We start from the raw sequence: 18,665 nt of genomic DNA, 5'->3' as shown, positions 1-18,665 counted from the left end.
ATCCTAGATCTGAATGAATGAAATAGTCTCATTGAATACTTTGTTCTGTACAAAGTTGAATGTAATGACAACAAAATCACACAAAAATCATCAATGGAAATCAAATTTATTAGCCAATGGAGGCCTGGATTTGAAGTCACCCCCAAAATGAAAGTGGAAAAACATATTACAGGCTGATGCAGCTTTAATGTAATGTCCTTAAAACATGTCAAAATGAGGCTCAGTAGTGTGTGTGGCCTCCACATGCCTGTATGACCTCCCTGCAACGCCTGGGCAAGCTCCTGATGAGGTTGTGGATGGTCTCCTGAGGGATCTCCTCCCAGACCTGGACTAAAGCATCTGCCAACTCCTGGACAGTCTGTGGTGCAACGTAACGTTGGTAGATGGAACAAGACATGATGTCCCAGATGTGCTCAATCGGATTCAGGTCTGGGGAACGGGCAGGCCAGTCCATAGCTTCAATGCCTTCATCTTGCAGGAACTGCTGACATTCTGCAGCCACATGAGGTTTGGCATTGTCCTGCATTAGGAGGAACCCAATGCCAACCGCACCAGCATATGGTCTCACAAGGGGTCTGAGGATCTCATCTCGGGAACCTAATGGAAGTCAGGCTAACTCTGGCGAACATGTGGAGGGCTGTGCGGCCCTCCAAAGAAATGCCACCCCACACCATTACTGACCCACTGCCAAACCGGTCATGTTGAAGGATGTTGTAGGCAGCAGATCGCTCTCTACGGCGTCTCCAGACTCTGTTACGTCTGTCCCATGTGCTCAGTGTGAACCTGCTTTCATCTGTCAAGAGCACAGGGCGCCAGTGGCGAAGTTGCCAATCTTGGTGTTCTGTGGCAAATGCCAAGCGTCCTGCACGGTTTTGGGCTGTGAACACAACCAACCATCTGTGGACGTCGGGCCCTCATACCATCCTCATGGAGTCGGTTTCTAACCGTTTGTGCAGACACATGCACATGTGTGGTCTGCTGGAGGTCATTTTGAGGGGCTCTGGAAGTGCTCCTCCTGTTCCTCCTTGCACAAATGCGGATGTAGCGGTCCTGCTGTCGGTTTGTTGCCCTCCTATGGCCCCCTCCACGTCTACTTTAGTACTGGCCTGTCTCCTGGTAGCGCCTCCAGCCTCTGAACACTACGCTGACAGACACAGCAAACCTTCTTGCCACAGCTTGCATTGATGTGCCATCCTGGATGAGCTGCACTACCTGAGCCACTTGTGTGTGTTGTAGAGTCAGTCTCTTGCTACCACGAGTGTGAAAGCACAACCAACATTCAAAAGTAACCAAAACATCAGCCAGAAAGCATTGGTACTGAGATGTTTTCTGTGGTCCCCACCTGCAGAACCCTCCTTTATTGAGTTTGTGTTGATAATTGGCAATAATTTCCATCTGCTGTCTATTCCATTTGCACAACAGCAGGTGAAATTGATAGTTAACCAGTGTTGCTTGGAGTTAGGGTTCATTCACACTAAGTATACGCTGAGCTGATTCTGAACGTAAAACATGTTCAGAATCAGCGCGTACAAAGCAGATCCTATTCATTTCAATGGGAGCCGGCATACGAGTTCACATTGAAACCAATAGGGAAAAAAGCAGCCCATTCATTTCAATGGGGAGCGCTCATATGCCGGCTCCCATTGAAATGAATGAGATCTGCTTTGTACGCGCTGATTCTGAACGTGTGTTACGTTCATAATCAGCTCAGCGTATACTTAATGCACCCTTATATTGTGTTGCTTAAGTGTTCCCTTTATTTTTTTGAGCAGTGTATATAAATTCATACGTGTCAGATTTATTGCACAATTAAGCACAACCTATGCAAATAATTGACATTTTTACAGCCATGTTCCATATGCATTAGGAAAAACTCTATTCTGAGAGCGCAGAAAAAGAAAGAAAAAAAAACCCTGCATGCTCATACAAATATAGCCCAATAAGAAAATATTTTCTAACCATTTGCTTACACTTTAGCTATATATAGGGTGCACATATAGGATATAGCTATGTACAGGGCCTCTGTCATAGCACTCAGGTAGCGATGTCCTCAGGGGTCCGCTTTACTACTAGCTACTCTATACCATTAACTTAAATGTTAAAATCATCTCTTCCTGCCCAACAGGGGCATAAATGTTTTATTGTCTGGGGCCCAGATACTGCTGATGGTACCCTGGCTATGTATAAAAGTAATAGCTGCTACTTATTCTGGGGAATTCCTGTACAAGGTGAAAAGGTTGCAGCAGACGCAGCACTAAGTTCTATCATTGTAATGTCCTGCATATAATGCTATGCAATGCTAGCAGCACTTATATATTCCTCACAGCAAGGCCTCGTCTCACCCGACCTGAACTGAACGAAGACATTTCCGGCATTGCCTCAAACTACTTACAATTCTTCTAAGCCTCACCCGGGCTGATCTCCATTCTCCCTGTCCCACTCCTCTCCCCTCCCACTCTGATGTGTGCTACGGAGGCCTCGCTGCTCCCAAACTTATCCCACATCAGTAGAGGGAGGGCAGGAGGCAGCATTTCTACTGTGTAGTAGACGCTTTCTTGGGACACTTCCAAAAACTTATTAAGGTTCTCTTCACCATAGGGACAGATTTACTAATATGGTTAGCAAACTCTGTTGTAAAATGTAACTAAATGTCGATTATTTTGGTGCATCTCAGCACATATAGTTTGAGATAAAATCTTTCTAAATGATTAGGCAAGTCAATGGGTCTTTACAGGAAAAGAGGGAATGGTTAAATCTTGTGTGGATGGTTGTTATTGTAGAACATCTTTGATGCATTGTCTTTTCTTAAACCAAAGATGTGCCACATCCCTTGTCCTGCGACTCACTCACCACTTTGTGCAAAGGCAGTCAGGCCCGGTTCACATATGTGTGGATTCTCCGAATGGGAATCTGAGCGTAGATGTGAACAAGGTGGGAATGCCTCAGCCCGACAAACCTATTATAATTAAGAAACCTATGCCAGTTCTTGACTAATGTAAATGTGCACTTTGGCACTTGGGAGTGCCCCTGATTAAGAGGCCGAAGCCCATTAATGAGGGGCGCCTTATACCAATTGGTGCCTTTATTAAGAATAGCATAGGAAACACCAGTCTTAAAGGGGTCATCCCACAAAGTGAAGTGAGCAGGGTCTTTCTCCTGCTCCACATTGAACATGAGCGCAACCACTGGTGGTGCTCACCACTTCCATTGGAAGTACAGCACTCAGCAATCTCCAGCGCTCCCATTGAAGTGACGCTAGGTTCACACCTGCGTTCAGTTGTCCGTTCTGTGGTTTCCGTCTTCTGCATGCCAGAAGACGGAAACCACAGACCGGGTCCGGCCGTGAGCGGCGGTGAGCGTTTTATGCTCTCCGCCGCGAAACCGTTTTTTTTTTCATCCGGACACAGAGTACTACATGTCCGACTCTGTGTCCGGATTATAAAACCCGGTTTCGCGGCGGAGAGCATAAAACGCTCACCGCCAGACATCTTTCTCACCCATTCAAATGAATGGGCGAGAGAGACTCCTGCAGGTTTCCGTCTCCTGCTCTGTTTTATGCAGGAAACGGAAACCTGAAGTACGGACACCTGGGCGCAGATGTGAACGAGCCCTGAATGGGATGTCTTATTCACACCTCTTCATATCACATATGTTCAGCAGTCACATTTTTCACAGATACCATATTTACCCATTCATTTTAATGTATTTATTCAGACATAAGTTACCTAACTTTAGGTCCCCCCCAAAAAAACAACGGAAGCACCCGTCCTTTTTATTTTCACCAATGCTCATGTATCACAGCAATGAAAGTTTATGCTATGACTAAAGGTTTGTTGTAAACCTGAAACCCATAAGCAAGTCCTGCTAGTGTCATGTCTTAACTGGAGTTCATGTGATTTATTAAAATTGAAGTTCCTTTTACCAGGAGCTGGAACCCTTTGTTTAGTAATGAAAGTCTAAAGGGCCTTAAAAATCTTTGACATTCATTTTTTATGGACCCACAGACATGCAAGATATAGAAAAAAGATGAACCACAGACAGCACACTACCTGCCAATGAGCAGACATGGGGTGCTGTCCACGAATAGCAAGGAGCTCACATGTCTGCAGATGTATGGATGAGGCCTAATACTGCTATGTGTGAAACTACCCAAACAGGAATATTCCTTTCATGGACAATATGAAGTTTATTAAAGGGGTTGTTTGGAGTTTCTAATAGTTTATGCTGCAATGAGGTGCCATTTCTGAGCTTTCAGGAATAGTACTCTGTCCCCGACCGCTTTCTTTGATGTTTTGTATGGTTTAAAATCACTGGGATTGCTTTGCAAAGGAAATGGAAAGTCACAGACCATGTGACCCAGAGGTTTTCACCATTGGCTAAGTGGGCACCATATTTAAATACTATTACAGTGGATGTCAGCACAGGGTTAAAAGGAGTCTGTGACCAGAACCCAGCGTACCAACCCACCGCCACCGATAAATAGGTTATAGATAGGTTAGAGTCACCTGAATCAAATGGTGTTTTTCCTCTTGTGAATCGGTGCCTTAGTTATAAAGATATCGATGTTTTGTCAATATGCAAATGAGCATTATTAAGCAACAGGGTCATTATCATTGATCCAAAGTGGCAACTGCCTCATTGCACTAAAGAGCTCATTTCCATATTGACAAAAATGGTGATCTCTCACTAATGGAGGAACTGATTCACAATGGAAAAACGCTGTCTAATTCAGGCGACTCTCACCTACCTGCAGGGCTGGGATCTGGTGACAGACTCCCTTTAAAGCAACTGTTAAAAAACTTCAGGACTTCTATGACATTAATGCTGTACTTTTATGAATATGGCAGAAAACTGAATTCCAGCTACAAAAAAAAAAAAAAATCTGAAAAAAAAAATTGCATAAATCCACCTGCTTCCTAACGTCCATGACTTCCTCTTTCCCACTACTCTGCCTGTGAGTCACTTTTCAAGCAAAAATTTACTGTACTTAGTTCATGAAACAGGAAGAACCTGATGAACATGGTGAATGTAAACTGGTCGGTAGAGAAATGTGGCTCGTGCCCAAGATCAACATCCAATCTATGCACTGTGAGCAGTAGTGTGCCCGGGCTATGTGGCGACACTTAGCCATATGTCAGACATGGTAAAACTGCTTACATGATAAAATAAGATTACCGCAACATCACTGTTTTCCTATGGACTTGGGAAACTCAGCGCTTGTTACAAAAATTAGATTGTAACTATTCAGAAACAAAACGAAGCCCTCACTTAAGGTGTTTTACAGGAACGTTCCTATTGACTGACAGCACAAAAAAATCTTAAACATGATAAGGAAATAAAACACAAAGTACATTACAAATTTGCAGATGCTTTTAGTACATAATTATTAAAGGATTATTCCCAAGCTTAATATTTAGTCTATCCAAAGCACATGCTATAAGGCTTGGGCTACACAGTAAGGGTGCATTCACACTGAGTAAACGCTAGCTTATTTTGTAAAGTAAAATTACACTTGTAAATTTTGCTATCCCATTGACTTCAATGACATTTTACAGGCGTATTTTTACAGGCGTATTTTTACAGGCGTATTTTTACACTTGTAAAAAAATATCATTGAAGTCAATGGGATAGCAAAATTTACAAGTGTAATTTTACTCTACAAAATAAGCTAGCGTTTACTCAGTGTGAATGCACCCTAACTTTGGACGCACCTGCCCAGCATTGACCAACAACTTGTTTTCTAATGTAAGTGAATAGAGTCACATTATGACCTTGAGGATCTTGCAACAGTGACTTATGTTCACAAAAAAAAAATAATCAAGTGATTTTTGGTTTCCTTGTAACAAGATGTTGTGATTGCAGCATCCACCAGGTCACTATATGACTCCAATACTTATATAAGTGAAGACGTCTCAGGGTGAGACAGAAATCTTTGGTCACATGACAGGGGTCTCAACTAGAGATGAGCGAACACTGTTCGGATCAGCCGTTCCGAACAGCACGCTCCCATAGAAATGAATGGAAGCACCTGGCACGGCGACCGGCAAAGTGTACGTGCCAGGTGTTTCCATTCATTTCTATGGGAGCGTGCTGTTTGGAACAGCTGATCCGAACAGTGTTCACTCATCTCTAGTCTCAACCACTCAACCACAGACGCCATGTAATCCTAGCTTAGATGTCCAACAGGTGTCTTGCCTGCGGCACTTGCATTTATCAAGAGAAAAAAATATTCACTCCTTTTTATATACAGTAGGATCTTCTCTAAACTCCGATGGTGAGATGAGTTATTCCCAGTATAATCTATGGCTAGCCATACAATCCTCCTGCAACAGAAATGTAGCAATACATGCTGGTCATTACAACATATGACAAGAGGCTTGGACTGAGGGTGGTAGATGAATCCTGTGGCAAGGCCCACAACCTCTGCAAGTATGGTGCATGGCCAGTACAATCACTACAGTATATATCTATAGGAAGCGTACAGCCTAAGCTCCCATATCATAGACTGGGTGGAATATTTAACAAACTATCCAGTTTATTTTATATGGATCCATTAGATGGCTCATATAACATCTAAGAACAAAGCCAGGCCCTCCTGAGCTTTGTTTCCTTATAGTTACTGTGCCCACATCACCAATAATCTTGCATGGGTCAAGTCCCCTAGAGTTTTGGCTCATACAAGGGAACCTAAAGTTCTCACCTATGATATCCATATGCTCTAATATGAGGACATACCCTTTAATAGTGTGTGTAAAATTCACAAAGACTATGGGGTTATTCAGACAGCTGTAATGTTACTTTATAATGGCTGCAAAAAAACAACTTGCAATACTATGATGCTATTAGTTTGGGTCATCTGACCCATGGTTGGAATAGGATTCGAGGCCGTAACATATTTTTGCTGAAACGTTGTATTGGCTCCCATTGACACGAATGGCTGGTGATTTAAAGAGAGTCTGTCAGTAACAAAAATAAAAAAATTGGTAACCAACTAATGACAATATTTTGTAGGTCTGACGCCCATCTCCACCACCCCTTGCTTGAGTGACATCATCGACCTAGTTTGTAGATGGGGTCCATTCTCCAAAGTGGAAAAAGAAGACCTGGCTGGAATAGAAATGCCCCTGAAGCCAGTTTCAGCTAACTTATATAAGAAAAAATGCAGATCTTCATGAAAATGGAGCTGCAATGCAGAATAAGAAAGGCATCTTAGGAAAGTGCAGACACAGCCCTACAAGGTAACGTCATTAGTTGGATATTGATTTGCTTGCTAATAGATTTCTTTTAACACAATTGTATCACAGCTGTTCTTTGACAGGGTCCAGGGTGAGGGCACCACCGTCTGACATTTATTTACTCTCATAGGGCTAATCTAATAGGACTGTCGAGTTGAGACAACCTAGCCCTGTGATGACGAACCAAGTGCCGAAACTGCAACCCAAAAGCCAATAATTTATCACAAAGTGCCAACACGGCAATTTAACCTTATTACTGTGTGGATCCACAATTGTGGACAGTTACGGACCCACAAAATACGGTTGTGTGAATGGGGCTTTACAGGACTTTCAATAATACAAATAACTTTGTACTGAAAGGTAAAAGACTCTGCATTTAGGATAATTTTGAACAATTAATGTTCACTATTTACACCGCACATGATCTGTTTTATAGTGACTGTGCAATGTACAGCCTGTACTAATATCACGTCTACTATAAAACAAAAACTGTGTGATATAAATAGTGAAGGGGCCCCCACACACTCCAACCAGCTCCAGAATGGCCCCAATATGCTCCACGGTGGCCCACACACAGTATGATTTGCTCCACGGTGGCCCCCACACAGTATAATTTGCTCCATGGCCCCAACATAGTACAATCTGCTGTAAAGTGGCCCCCACACAGTATAATCTGTTCCATAGACGGGTGCCCACAGAGAGGGCTCTGAGTAACAGGCGTGCCATAGGTTCGCCACCACGGACCTAGACCGATCCATAGAATCCGCTCCTGCACAGTCCTCTCCCATTCACAAAATGAAATCATTCAGCTTTTCCTGCAGTGTGAGCTGCATACATATAAGAAGATTAGCATAAGGCTGAGTTCACATCTGCAACGTGCACCCAACGGAGCCCATAATATAATCAATGGAGTCCCTTGGGAACTGTTCATATCTGTCATTAGATGAACCAACGCAAATGTGAACACAGCATAATAATTTATACAATGTATCATCACCAACACAACGCAAGCTCTATATTTCCACCATATGTAATAAGCATGCATATAGCTACAGCAGCCTGTGAGAGGGATATCTGCCACAGCAGACATGCCAGATCTGACAACTTCCTCCCTGCACCTCTACATCAGGGCACTGATCCAGGTTTAGTGCACTTTGCACTGACACCCTCATAAACACAGCGCCACCTGGTGGAGGCAGCGCACTGCGACAGCCAAGAAGTGTGACCTAGTTCCAGCCCCTCACTCCACACTCCAGCATAGGAGTAGGTGTCCTGCGCAGGCCTCCACTGCTTTCTGCAGAGTCACAGCTGCCTCCCCTCCCTTCATTGCATCACTCCCAATGCCGGCTGCACCCACGTGTATTGCAGACACTGCAGGCAATGAATGGCCTGCTCTTACTCCAGCATGCCCTATGGACTTGCTGGAGAGGGTTATGCCTAGATCTGATGCCAGGTACCCCTAATCCTTACCTGCTGATCTGGATGGCAGAGGCTGCAGGGTCCTTGTGCTGAGACATAGTCCTTTTCAGGTTAAGGATGGCTGGTAGCTACTGAAGGTGTCTGTGTGTTCCTGGATGCTGAGCCTGGAAGGGGAGGGAGATATAGGAGGAGGAGAAGGGCTGGATGACAGGCAGCTCAGTCCTCCCTCCTGCATTCACACTACAGATCACCCTGATGTAAGGGAATAGGATGACACACCTCTGCTTGCTGACTACAGTTACCTTGCAGCAAGGTTATAGCTACAGAGCTCTCACTCATTCATTCATATTAAGTGTGTTCATCTGTTTCTGGGAAAGTTGGGTGTCAGCCAATTATAAGGGTTGTCATCCAGGCGTGCTTAATTCTAGCCAGTTGTATATGGCAATACCTTTTCCCTCCTTTGTTGCTTCACGTAGAAAAAAGACTTTCCTTTCTGGAACATGGGAAAGTTGGGTGAAAGTTGTAATGATAGCCAAATTGATCACCCAGATTTCTCAGTTATTTTACTCCCCTCCCCCCAAAACCATCCTATAACCTCATCTGCCTTACATAGCATCAATGCTATGTGAAATAGCCAGGTAAGTCTATGTTCACATCTGGGTGACTGTCTCTGCTCTTTTGGTCTGTCGCAAGCCTAGAAGAACAGAAAAACAGTCGTGCTAATGACAGCAATGGATCCAGTCTGGTGTCCATTGGTTTTATTTGGAGATATATGATCGATATATGAAGCCTTTTCTGTTCATCATATAATAATCCTATTAATATTATAAATGTGAAAGTTTGTGGGTTTGTGTGTTTGGATGTTTGCACGTTCGGATGTTTGTTCCTCAATCACGGAAAAACCGCTCCACCGATTTGGCTGAAATTTTCCACAAACATAGTTAATACACCCGATTAAACAATAGGCTACTTTTCGTCACAATAGCGCACATACGTTTGTGCCAGGACCCCCACAAAACCCAAACTCACACCACCATCTCTGCAATCTCACACACTTTGGACCATAGCAAGCCACACAATTCATATTGCCCTCTGCAGCCTCGCCCCTAACTCCACACAATCACATATACATATACTTTACCACTTTGCCCCTCACCTTACCGATACTCCAGGAGGCTCTCTTTAACGCTCCGGAGCAGCCATGTTTGCCGACCCCCACCGCTCTGACAATCCGCGACACCGCCCACCCATGTCAATACCCCTAGGCGGTCTAATAAATGCAAAAAAAAAGTTTTAAAAAAAGTAAAAAAAAATATAAAAAAAATAAATAAAAAGGATTAAAAATTCAAATCACCCCCCTTTCCCTAGAACACATATAAAAGTAGTTAAAACCTGTGAAACACATACATGTTAGGTATCCCCATTTCCGAAATCGCCCGCTCTACAAAGCTATACAAATATTTTTCCTGTTCGGTAAACGCCGTAGCGGGAAAAATGGTCGAAAGTGCCAAACCGCCATTTTTTCACTATTTTGATTCTGATAAAAATTTGAATAAAAAGTGATCAAAGCAATAACATTTCCCGAAAATGGTAGAACTACAAAGTACACCCGGTCCCGCAAAAAAAGACGCCCTATATATCCCCGTACACGCACGTATAAAAAAGTTACGGCTGTTGGAATATGGCGACTTTTCAAAAAATAATTTTTTAACACAGTTTTGGATTTTTTTTAAGGGGTCAAAATGTAAATAAAACCTTATAAATTTGGTATCCCCGGAGTCGTAACGAAACACAGAATACAGGGGACATGTCATTTTGGCTGCACAGTGAACGCCGTAAAACCAAAGCCCGTAAGAAAGTCGCAGAAATGCATTTTTTCTTCAAATCCACCCCATTCTCAATTTTTTTCCCTGCTTCCCAGTACATTATATAGAATAAATCATAGTGGCATCATGAAGAAAAATTTGTCCCATGAAAAATTAAGACCTCAATAGGCTCTGGGAGCGGAGAAATAAAAACGTTATGGGGTTTAGAAGGAGGGGAGTCAAAAACGAAAATCAAAAAATGCCATCGGCGGGAAAGGGTTAACTTGAAATACTTCTGTCCCAAAGTCACTATGTAAAGTTTCTCACAACACCGTATAGCAGCTGAAATACAAATTACATTCAACACAAAAGTCTCACGTATTCTCTGAATTACAGCAAAAACAAGATACAAAGTTACATTTCATATCCCATATCTTATACACACTACGAAAACCTTACCCACGCCTGTATATACCCACTTCTACAATCACCGCAGACGAAGTCGCGGGTAACAGCTAGTTAGACATAAAACTGAAAAGCACTGGAGCTTCACAGCGACATTTAGGTGAATATAAGGTGCGCTAAAATCACAGTAAAACTATAGATTGTGCAACAATCCAACATGGCTGAAATTCTTATGATCATTAACTTTTTCCTGAATAGGCTAAGACCACACTTAGGCCCAGTTCACATCTGCGTTTGGGCCATTCCGCATTTTTCATGCAAAGGGAAAAGTCCTACAAGCCGCACTTTTCTCTTCGCATGTTTTGAGCAGAAACCGAGCGGAAACCACATGGACCCCATTACAGTCTATGGTGTCCACAGGTTTCCTTAGGTAACCGCTTTTTTGTGCGGATACGTTTCCGTTCGAGGGGTCCCCAAGCAGTCTCCCCGAACGAAAACCCAAATGCAGATATGATACCCAAGTCTGCTGCGGGTATCATCCCACAATGGAGTCGCCCACAGTGAAAGCAGCCAAAATCGGCTAGTTTTTGCCGCAGGTTTTACTTCTGTGACTGGACCAATTTTCAGCCTTTGCTTTGCGAAGGTAGAGAACTACGCACAACCCACAGCAAGAAACTGATACTTTGCGCTGAGGATTTATTCTGCAGTGTGTGGATGGGATTTATTTACTACATTACTGGTACTGAATTTCACAGCAGGCCAGCCACCGGCAATTCCATACGTGGCTAACCCGCTGCAACTGTGGCCCTATTCACATCTGTGTTCAGGTTTCCATTCGGGGCGTCCAATTGGGGACCCCCCAAACGGAAACCTGTATGCATTAAAAGGGATTACCTGGGAAATCTGCAAGTAGTACTTTTCTCTCTGCATGTTTTGTGTGGAAACTGAGTGAAAACCACATGGACCCTATTACAATCTATGGGGTCCGTGGGTTTCCTGAAGATTACCGCTTTTTCATGCATGTAGGTGTGTACAGATGTGTACCGGGCCTAAGACGCAAGTGGGTCTGGCCCAAGTCTTGTGTTTTTTGCTGCATTGTACACTTTTATATAGGTCTAAGGATAAAAGTGTTTTCTAAGGTTAAGTTTACATGTTGCATTTAGATGAAATGAAATATCTCATATGTTTTGCTGGGACTGAAAAACACAGCATTATTTTTTTTCCCTACAATCCACAAAGGCCAGAAACTCTGTAGTTCTGCAACGTGTGGCCCAAGTTAGAATGCAGGGGTAAAAAAAGATTGTGTCGTACAACGCAATGTTTTTTTTCTGCTATTGTTTCCACAATGGCCAAAAACCCTGTGTTTGCATGGTGTGGCCTCAGCCTCAAAGGGTTTCTGAAACTTTCTTTTTTCTAAAAAAACAAACTCATTGAAGTCACCACAAGGTGCCATAATACTGCAAGTGTACTGCGACAGAGGAGTCGCTAAGGACACACATTTATCCGTAGCAACCAGTCTGTCAGATGAAGTTTCATTGGTCAGTATCAGTCTGGCCATCTCTGTGACGCGATCAATGACATCACAGAATTCTCCATGCGCTGTGATGTCAACAACCTGGCTACAATAACATTTCATAGAATGTTGGGCTCATTTATATTCTGACCAGCAGAAAGACAACCCACGAAGATGTCTTCAGGAGCTTCAGGAACTTCAGGAGCTAACAGCATGGACAAAATAGTTGATATTCTGAAGACTGATGTGGATGTAGACACCCTTACTTCTGAGAATGAGCGTCTTCTCTTTGAGAATGCCAAACTTCGTAAACTAATGGGTCTCATGCAAGAGAATGTGGAGCTTCGTATCACTTTAAGAGACCATGTGAAGAAGATTCGAAACCTGTCTCCCCCAAGGAAGTCCAAAAAAGACACAAAGGGTAAGTCAGGGCTTTCTTAGGGTGACTGATCCAAATGAAATATGGGTTCTGATAATCCAAATGTTGTCATTTTGTGGAGCGTATGCAATCTAAAACTTGAGGCACCAACTATAGAGGGTGTTACTGCTGTCAGACCTGGTACATAATAAAAGAGGCGCCATTATGCCTTTGTTTCTTTGACTTTAGGTGTATTTGCACTGTGTAGCACAATGGCCTCCAGCCTGTTTCTCTCCAGCAAAGGTTGGAAAGCCACCTTTAGGACAACGCGCTTAGTGGTCATCATGGGCAACTAAGGATGGATCACCAGCAATATGTATTAGATAAGGGACAATGAGTTTGTACAAAGTCTGGGGTTGGAGAATGGTCACAGTCACATAGGGAAAGTAAATTAGCTATTTATTTTTTATTTTATTTTATTTTTTTTTGGGGGGGGTGTAGTATGTCACATGAGGGAAGGGGTACTGATGTGACATAGCTGCAATTCCAAATGAAGACTGGTCCCTCCTAGGTGTATGGATATATAGGCCCCACTTACTTTGTTGCCCATAGCAACGAATCAGTGCTCAGCTTCCATTTTTCCACAGCAGGTAATGAAATGAAAGCTGAGCTCTGATTGGTTGCTATGGGTAACAAAGCCTATTAGCCTATGGTCACAGTTTCTTTCTGTCAAGGTGCAAAAGCTGCTCCTAAAAGCATCAGATTGTATATTTAGCATGTTTTCTTTAAGATTTTTTGGCACTTAGAACTGTTTTTTAAAGCCCCCTCCACAAACACACACACATTTGCCCAGATTTACTACTGTGGTTATGACTAGACACGGCGTACACATGGCACCTATTTGGCGCAATGTGACACATCTTTGGCTTATCTAGTTTAATCTAAACTTTGTAGACATGTGGGTATGGATTTGCAGAAAAAGGGAGGATAGCATACTTATCCCCTGTCCTCTGTATAGCGGGACAACCCCTTTAAACCCTCTGTGATGAACCAAAAAGGTGCCAAAGTAATGTTGAAGAGACAACTAAAAGGTGGTAAAAAGGTAGACTGGTCACTAGGCAGTGCAAGGATAGATACGGCAGATGTATCATCCAATAGCAGCCACTGTGATAAATCTGGTGTGTTTTCAGACTGCCTGTCTATCTATGTACTGTTTAATTAGTAAATCTGGGCCATTAACTTCAACGCTAATCTCAGAGATGACTCAGCCTCGGGATGGGGCACGATACGTTTTTTTCTGAATAAATACAGCACTGAAAAAAACCCTGCAAAGTGCGTATGGGATTCGCTAGAATCCCATCTACTATGCTGTAACTGTAAAATGCCAAACCGTAGCCTTTACGCCACTTGGGGCCTAAGGAGAGAAACTTTTCCATAACATGGGACGTTACCCAGTCTTGATAGATCAGGCCCTTAGTACCAGATCTATCTACCATTGCACCCCCTACAGTTATACCCCTGAGTGCAGGGTTCTTCACCTTTCTTTTGGATACTTCAACCTCATCTGTTCTTATATTTCCATATTCTAGACAAAGACAAGAAGCTGTTTGAAATGTATCCACATGCAGGTAAGCCATTTCTTGCACGTGCTATTAATATACAGTATTACATTTCTTCTATCACCCAATATATAAGCAAAGCATCTGGTGTTAATTTAGTGTCATTATAGCTTAATATATAAATAAAAGGATGATATAGATATGTCTAATCATAATGGAGTTTCTTGCTTCTAATTTGCATATTTTCCAATTTTAGATACCAAATATGAGGCACGCTGCCCACCGCCAGGTAAATGCCACCTCTCACTACTATGTCCTCAATAGTCTATTGGAATGTCATTTTTTATTTGTATTCAGTTTTTTGCACACAGGTTTTGAGGTGGAATCCACCTTAAAAAATGCCTCCCTATTCATTTTTTTTATGTAGATGGTGAACCCTATATGGGGCTCACAATCTACATTTTTCCCTATCAGTATGTCTTTGGAATATGGAAGGAAATCCGCGCAATCGTGGGGAGAACATACAAACTCCTTGCAGATGTTGTCCTTGGCAGGATTTGAACCCAGGACTCCAGTGCTAACCACCGAGCCACCATGTTGACCCCTGATTCTGGCTAATCCCATTCAAACATTGCAGAAAAATATCCGCAACAGACATGCTAAGATTTCAGAAACCGCTGCATTTTTGTAAATCGGAGCATGTCAATTATATCTACAGAAACACTGGCATTTTCCGTATAGGTTTAATTGAAGCGGGAAAATCCACAGTTTTCCTTTCTGTAAAAAGCAATGCAATAAAAAACGCAATGTGTTTCCGGACCGTTTTTTCCTGCAGCACTTTTTGGCTGCAGCTAAGTACATGGGCCTTAGCTTTACACACTTACAGTCCCTGCTGCAGAATTGTGATTGTTTATAACACAGTTCATATATGGGGCTTATATGTACATATCCTATAAATATTGGCAATTTTAACTTGCACAATTTATTCAGATCAATGCAATTGTTCGCATTTGCAGACCCTGAAAAAGTGAAGCAGTGTAAGAGCATTGTTGGAGAGATTGCATTTCAGTTGGACCGTGGGATCTTGTGTGCCATCTTCCGGGAACAATATCGCCTTTACGGATACCGCGTGGCTAATATTAAAGAGAAAATCATACAGGTTAAACATTTAATTTATTATTTTATTTTTAAGAAATTGCAAAAATGGAGAATTACAAAGCTCCTATTGAAATGAATGATCTTTCCACATAATACGGTTTAGTAATAGGAGTTTCTCTCCACTCTGGGTAAAAGAGGGTCTTAAACAAGGGACTTAACAAGTATTAACGCAGAATTCAGTAGTAGGGTATATGAAATGTTTTCTAGCATATTATAATGTATTTCATGCCTTCAGGTGACCACTAGTCCGTTGACTGGCAACGTTGATGACCACCTGAGATCTGAGTTGAACCAACGCTACCATCATATAATGGATCAATTGAAGAAACTGGGCTATGACCCAGAGGTTCACCCCTACTACACAGAATATCTTGTGAACACCTATGGTATCATGAAGGAGAGGACAACCACTGAAGACATGTCGTTTATGAATGACCCACAAACCCTCCGCAAGATGATAATCGACTACATGGTCAGTGAAAAGGTGGAAGATCTCCTTATTATCCTCAACTGTTTGGCATACTTGGCCAAGCAGAATGGCAACTCCATGTTCACCTGGTCATCTGGTAACTTATAGAGCAGCCAACCTTCATGAATGACAGATGTTTTCATTTATTGAATAAATCTCCAACTAAATAATGTCGTTCTGTGTCATTTACATAGAAGAGGCTAATTAGAAACTCCTTATTTCTGGTCTTACCTTGGACCAACAATCTTGTCTATGTTCGAGCTGCTTCCTTTCTAAAATTCTGAGCCACCCACCAGTGGCGTAACTAGGAATGGCGGGGCCCCACCAGTGGCGTAACTAGGAACGGCGGGGCCCCGTGGCGAACTTTTTAAATGGGTCCCCCCCCCCCGACGACCTTGACCGACCCCCTCCTACGTATCTCTGCACGTTCTATTATGCCCCATACTGGCCCCTTAACACAGTATTATCCCCCATAGTGGCCCCTGCACACAGTATTATGTCCCTTAGTGGCCCCTGCAAACAGTATTATCCCCCATAGTGGCCCCTGAACACAGTATTATCCCCCATAGTGGCCCCTGCACACAGTATTATGTCCCACTGTGGACACCCATAAACAATTATTATACTCTGGGGGCTTTTCAGACGGAGACGACAGGGAATACAGAGACTTAAAGCGGGACTTTGTGGAATGATGTCAGTGGAATCACCTCAGGATTAATGCCGGTAAGACCAAGGAGATGGTGGTGGACTTTAGTAAACGTGATGTTTCCCAAATCCGGCGGACATCCAGTGAACAGGCATTGAGATAGTAGACCTATAAGTACCTGCGTGTGCTCCTCAATAATAAGCTGGACTGGGCTGATCACCTGCAGGCGGTGCACAGAAAGGGTCACAGCAGGCTCTACCTGCTCAGGAGCCTGAGGGCCTTCAGAGTCCAGGGGCCACTTCTTAGAGCCTTTTTCAACTCTGTGGTAGCATCAGCCATCTTCTTCGGAGTCTCCTGCTGGGGGAATAGCATACCAGCCAGGGACAGAAATAGTCTTGACAGGCTGATCAGAAGGGCCAGCTCTGCCCTGGACCCAGTGCAGGTGGTGGGTGACAGAAGGATACTGTCTGTGGTGAGCTCCATAAAGGGAGAACAACTCTCATTCCATGCATGAGACTGTGATAACACTGTGTAGTACTGTCAGTGACTTCTTCATCCCAAGTGTGAAAAGAAGGGGTATCAGAAGATCCTTCCTCCCAACCGCGGTCAGGCTATATAATCAACATCAGACTAAGTGAAGAGGACTAAATTATCCTGAAGTCTTTCTTTTCTTTTTAGTTGCAATGACTCCTAGTATCTTTTTCTACCTGCTATTCTGAGCTTGTATGTGTTCTTTCTTGCAATATATTACTGTACTAGCCTGTGCCCGCGACTTCGTCTGCGTGTTGTTGGCATCGATGATCCACCTATATTCAGCAAATTACTGCCGTCAATGGTTCGCCCGCTCCAGCAGCTCTAAAGCTTCCCTGTTGCTGAACTTGTTCCTTGCATTGTGCCTGTGATTGTTGCGGCATCTCAGCAGCTCGCTGGGACGCCATATAATGAGTGTGTTGTTGGTGTTGATGATCCGCCTGCTCGGGCGTTTCGGCAGCTGTCAAGCTGGCCTGCCGCTGAACTCTTTCCTCTCGCCTTGCCCATGACTGTTCCGACATCTCAGCAGCTCGCTGAGACACCATATAATAAGTATATTGATGGTGTTGATGATCCCCCTGAGCTCTGCTTGAGGAGAAGTCTGTTGACTTCTGGCTACCTTCATAGGTCTCGTTGTTTTAAAATTTTGCGACAAATTAGATTTTCTTTTTCCTCCAGCATGTTTGTCTGCAGGCTGCCTGGAGCAGATCAGATAATATGCAAATGCTTGTACATAATGGACTCAGTGTTAGCTGTCTGTTTACATAGAGAGATATCAGACCTGGCTTTCTCACACACAGCAGAGAGAGAGTACTCGCTGAGACTTCCGGGTGCATGCTGGAAGCCAATTAGCATATGAATAAAAACGGGCTCAATCAAAAACTAATGAGGCAATTAACATACAAAACGTATGTGTGAGATAGCCTTTCTAAAGGCTATGCAGGTGTGTGCTTAGTTAAAAATGACTTTTCCCAATGATAGAGTCCCTGACATAAATTCATAACAGTCTTGAAGCCATGACATTTACTTGAATAAGAAGTAGCCTATGTGTTATTCCAAGTTACAGACTATCTATGTGCCAAATGTTATCCAAATCCTTTCAGCCGTTTTTGTGTGATCGAGTAACAAACACACAAACATCCAAACTTTCACATTTATAATATTAGTAGGATAGAATTATCTATCCTTGTAAAAGGATGTAGGGAAAGGGGAGTACACAGCCCAAGCAAAAACTTTATCCACGCATTACTTGATCAAAAGTGCAACAATTTTGCGTCAAGAAATATATATGCGAGATGACAACCACAGATGTATGAAATTCAAGTAATCCTATTAAAACCACGATGGATAGGATATTTCTGTGTCATACATTTATCAAAACCGCATCTGTAGGTCGCATTCACACTCACGGTTCAGAAGATACATGCATCGGGTGCCCGGAAGTAAATTCCCCGTCGATTCGGAGCAGTCCATACAAAATTGAAGAATCCAGCATCCACGATTAGTAAAAATTCACAATACTTTATTAGGTCCAAATTTTAAAATAACAGTCCATTAGAGCAGAGAT

General features: G+C 43.0%; 2 protein-coding genes across 3 annotated transcripts in view; one reads left to right on the top strand and one right to left on the bottom strand.

Moving 5' to 3' along the window:
* Positions 1-8,842, bottom strand: part of ACOT7 (acyl-CoA thioesterase 7) — a 167,383-nt gene extending 158,541 nt beyond the window's left edge. The window contains exon 1 of one of the 2 annotated variants that reach the window (XM_075279980.1): positions 8,706-8,842. In XM_075279980.1, the coding sequence (XP_075136081.1) occupies positions 8,706-8,752 (47 nt within the window). In that variant the 5' untranslated portion in view covers positions 8,753-8,842. Of the gene's footprint in view, positions 1-2,392; positions 2,451-8,705 lie in introns of those variants that run through there. The other variant, XM_075279981.1, reaches the window with a different exon arrangement.
* A 3,583-nt stretch (positions 8,843-12,425) lies between these two features.
* Positions 12,426-16,029, top strand: LOC142210666 (speriolin-like protein). The gene is made up of 5 exons (XM_075279985.1): positions 12,426-12,798; positions 14,325-14,363; positions 14,551-14,583; positions 15,311-15,453; positions 15,688-16,029. The coding sequence occupies exons 1-5, from the start codon at positions 12,552-12,554 to the stop codon at positions 16,027-16,029; spliced, it is 804 nt and encodes a 267-aa protein (XP_075136086.1). The 5' UTR covers positions 12,426-12,551.
* The last annotated feature ends 2,636 nt before the right edge of the window (positions 16,030-18,665 follow it).

This window comes from Leptodactylus fuscus, chromosome 6 (assembly GCF_031893055.1).
Source record: "Leptodactylus fuscus isolate aLepFus1 chromosome 6, aLepFus1.hap2, whole genome shotgun sequence".
NCBI lineage: Eukaryota > Metazoa > Chordata > Amphibia > Anura > Leptodactylidae > Leptodactylus > Leptodactylus fuscus.
The sequence above is the reverse complement of the archived record's forward strand: the minus strand, read 5'-3'. Positions and strand labels throughout refer to the sequence as shown.